Raw genomic sequence first — 3012 nt, 5'->3', positions numbered from 1 at the left:
TTATTCCACCACCAGTCTCCCTTATAACAACCTTTCCGGCCCCTCAAAACACCCAACATACCTTTAGCAGTCTCTGTGATATAGCTGGCCGCCCTATCCCACATAGCATCCATATCCCCACTGCACTCCTATGCCCCCATACCCGCCACCTTTCCCCTATCTCAAGTGTATTTTCTATCATTAAGCTACCCTACTTAATCCTAGATTAACCCTCCCCAACCCATCTCTTCTTTCTCTTCTTGATAGATAATTCCATTACTAGCAGCCTATGCTGGGTCAAAAGCTGCTCGCTCAAAATAACCTTACAATCCTTACATAGCACCCTATCCCCCTTCTTAAGCAGTAGAAAGTCAATTTGAATCTTGGCTTTCAAAATTTAGAAGGTAATTAGGTGATCCTCCTTCTTCGAGAAACTCGAGTTCACAACCACCAACTCAAAGGCCCTCGCAAAATCCAATTGGGCCGCTCCTTCACTATTTCTAACACCAAAGCCAAAACCACCATGCAAATCATAGCCTCTAGAGAGGACCCCAATGTGCCCATTAAAGTCCCCTGCTATGATGATCTTCTCTGCACTAGGAACGCTTCTCACCACCTCATCTAATTCTTCCCAAAATCTCACCTTCACCTCCTTTTCCAAGCCTATCATAAGCACATAAAAACTACATACATGGAACATAAAATCCCCCAAGACCAACTTAATCTCCATCGTCCTATCACTAACCCTCTTAACCTCCACCACCTGACCTCTAAGCTCCTCATCCACTAAGATGCTGATTCTATTCCAATGCCTATCCCTCCCCAAGTACCAAAGCTTGTACCCATCCACATTCCTAGCCTTAGATCCTACCCACCTAGTCTCCTGAACACACATAATATTCACCTCCTCTTTTTAAAAATCTTTACTAATTCTGTGGACTTACCCTGCAGGGCCCCAATATTCCACGACCCTACCCACAACCTATCTTCTCTCATCTCTTGCCTCCTTCTACCACCCCTCCCTGACCCAGCCTTAATACTCAACCTATACCCTCCCTCCTACCCCTGCTCTCACCCCCAATCCCCTCAAATATGAACCTATTCCACCATTGACCCCTCCAGCTACTACTCAACACCAAACACATAAAAATAATACCCCAAGCCAACAACCCAATAGGTAAAACAAGCTTATAAAAAAAGAAAGAAAACATGCACACAGAACACTACCCGGCCAAGCAGCCAAAACACACACCACATAAATCACTAATAAGCACTGCATCTAGTCCCCAAAGTACTCACAGGAAGCCAGAACTAAGCACAAATAGAGACAATAGACAAGCTACAATAAATAGAGAAGAGACAAATAAGAAACCAGAAATAAGAGCAAAAACAAGGACAAACAAGACGGAAACAAGCAACAAAATAAATAAAATAGTTCAAAGAAACTAAAACTGAAAAGAAGTAACTAAATATTAAAGTAAAGATGTAACTGGTATGCCTACGTGCTAATAGTTAAGATAATATTAATGTCAAAATTAGCAGCCAGAGCATCACCAAAATTCCACTAGCGCGTCTAGTTCTTGTCGGAATCTGGTCGCCGGTGTTTTCATACCCACCTGCTTTGACCAGTGCTATCCTCTTATACTTCACCGCTGCTGAGGAGTCAAACCAGCGGAAGACCTAGTCCCACCGACAACAGCAGTGATGGGGAAAAAAAGGGATAGAAGGGAGGGAGAAGTGGGAAAAGGAGATCTACGGAGATAAAAATGAGGGGGAGACTACCCTTACCTATTTTTGGCATGCCTACACCGTCTTCGGTGTCAGTTGGCTGGTGGTGGTCAGTAGCATTAGGGGTTAGTAGGTTCGTAGCACCAAATTTATATTAGAAAATCCCAAAAAGAAACATTAGTATAGGAATTCACCTCCCCCAATTTATTTTTTTGTGTCATTTATGTGAATTTAACTTGTAACTATCATTTCAAATTAATTTGATAGCCACTCACTTTATTCCTCATAGATTCAACCCCGACTCTAAAGTTGGGTATATATATTGACGACGACTACCTTGCACTCAAATTGACGTGTAATTTGAAAGTTATCAAAAATTATGCCATTGGCGGGGAACAATTTGGCGTATTAATATAGTTTGTAATCTTAGTTACTTTCTTGAATTCAAGCTTGTAAATATTTATTTGTGATTTTTCTTTATTGGTGTATTTTATTTTATTTTTACTTTTCTTGATGGAATCTTCTAACAAGTATGATTTTAATGATCGGAAGTCATATCATGACCCCTATGTTCGTATTGTTACGAACCACACTTCAGGAGAGATTGTAAGTATTCTCCTTGGGGAGAGATTTTACCATCTTCATCCGATTGTGAGTACAATTTCCCCATTTGTGGATGTCTGTAAGGATATTAGGAATAGTATCCAAACAACCCTTCCCCCTATTATACTAACCGAGTTGCTAGTTCTTCTTATAAGATTGACAAGTTTTATTAAACAAGGGAGAAGGAGAAATATACCGAATCTAATATATGTAACCCAAGGTTACTTGCTATTTTAGACCAAGTGGAAGCAATAGGTGAGAATCTTAAAGACTTACATAAGTCCCAAGAGGTGTTCCAATGGGCAACTATAAAGGTAAGGAAATCAGGCAAGGACATAACTCTTGTAAACATCACTACATTGCCTACTCTCCAAAAGGAGGTTTATGAAGAAGAAAAACTAAGAAATTATGAAGAACTTGGTAGTGAAGATTCATCAATGGCTTCCCAACCACCCAACTCATATGACATAGAAGAAGCCTAAATAAGGGAAATAGGGCTATAGTTGGAAGAATAATCGAGGCTAAATCTTGATGTCGACTCTAATTTATTTCAGGGAAAGTATGCTAAGTTGGATGCAAGTCCTAAATTAAGAGAAGGGCCCCATTCTAACTGCTTGTCAACATTATGCTCATTGGACTGGACGAAAATATATCTACCCAAGTTAATTACAATAGTTGGAGAGATGGAACTTCATTCTTATG

At 40.2% G+C, this 3012-nt stretch overlaps 1 protein-coding gene across 1 annotated transcript; it reads right to left on the bottom strand.

Annotated features, from left to right (window-relative positions):
• Nucleotides 1-376: 376 nt before the first annotated feature.
• LOC107868978 (craniofacial development protein 2-like) lies at nucleotides 377-709 on the bottom strand. Its single transcript, XM_016715580.2, has one exon. The coding sequence runs from the start codon at nucleotides 707-709 to the stop codon at nucleotides 377-379; it is 333 nt and encodes a 110-aa protein (XP_016571066.2).
• Nucleotides 710-3012: the final 2303 nt, after the last annotated feature.

This window comes from Capsicum annuum, chromosome 4 (assembly GCF_002878395.1).
Source record: "Capsicum annuum cultivar UCD-10X-F1 chromosome 4, UCD10Xv1.1, whole genome shotgun sequence".
Taxonomy (NCBI): domain Eukaryota; kingdom Viridiplantae; phylum Streptophyta; class Magnoliopsida; order Solanales; family Solanaceae; genus Capsicum; species Capsicum annuum.
This window is presented reverse-complemented; position numbering and strand designations above follow the sequence as displayed.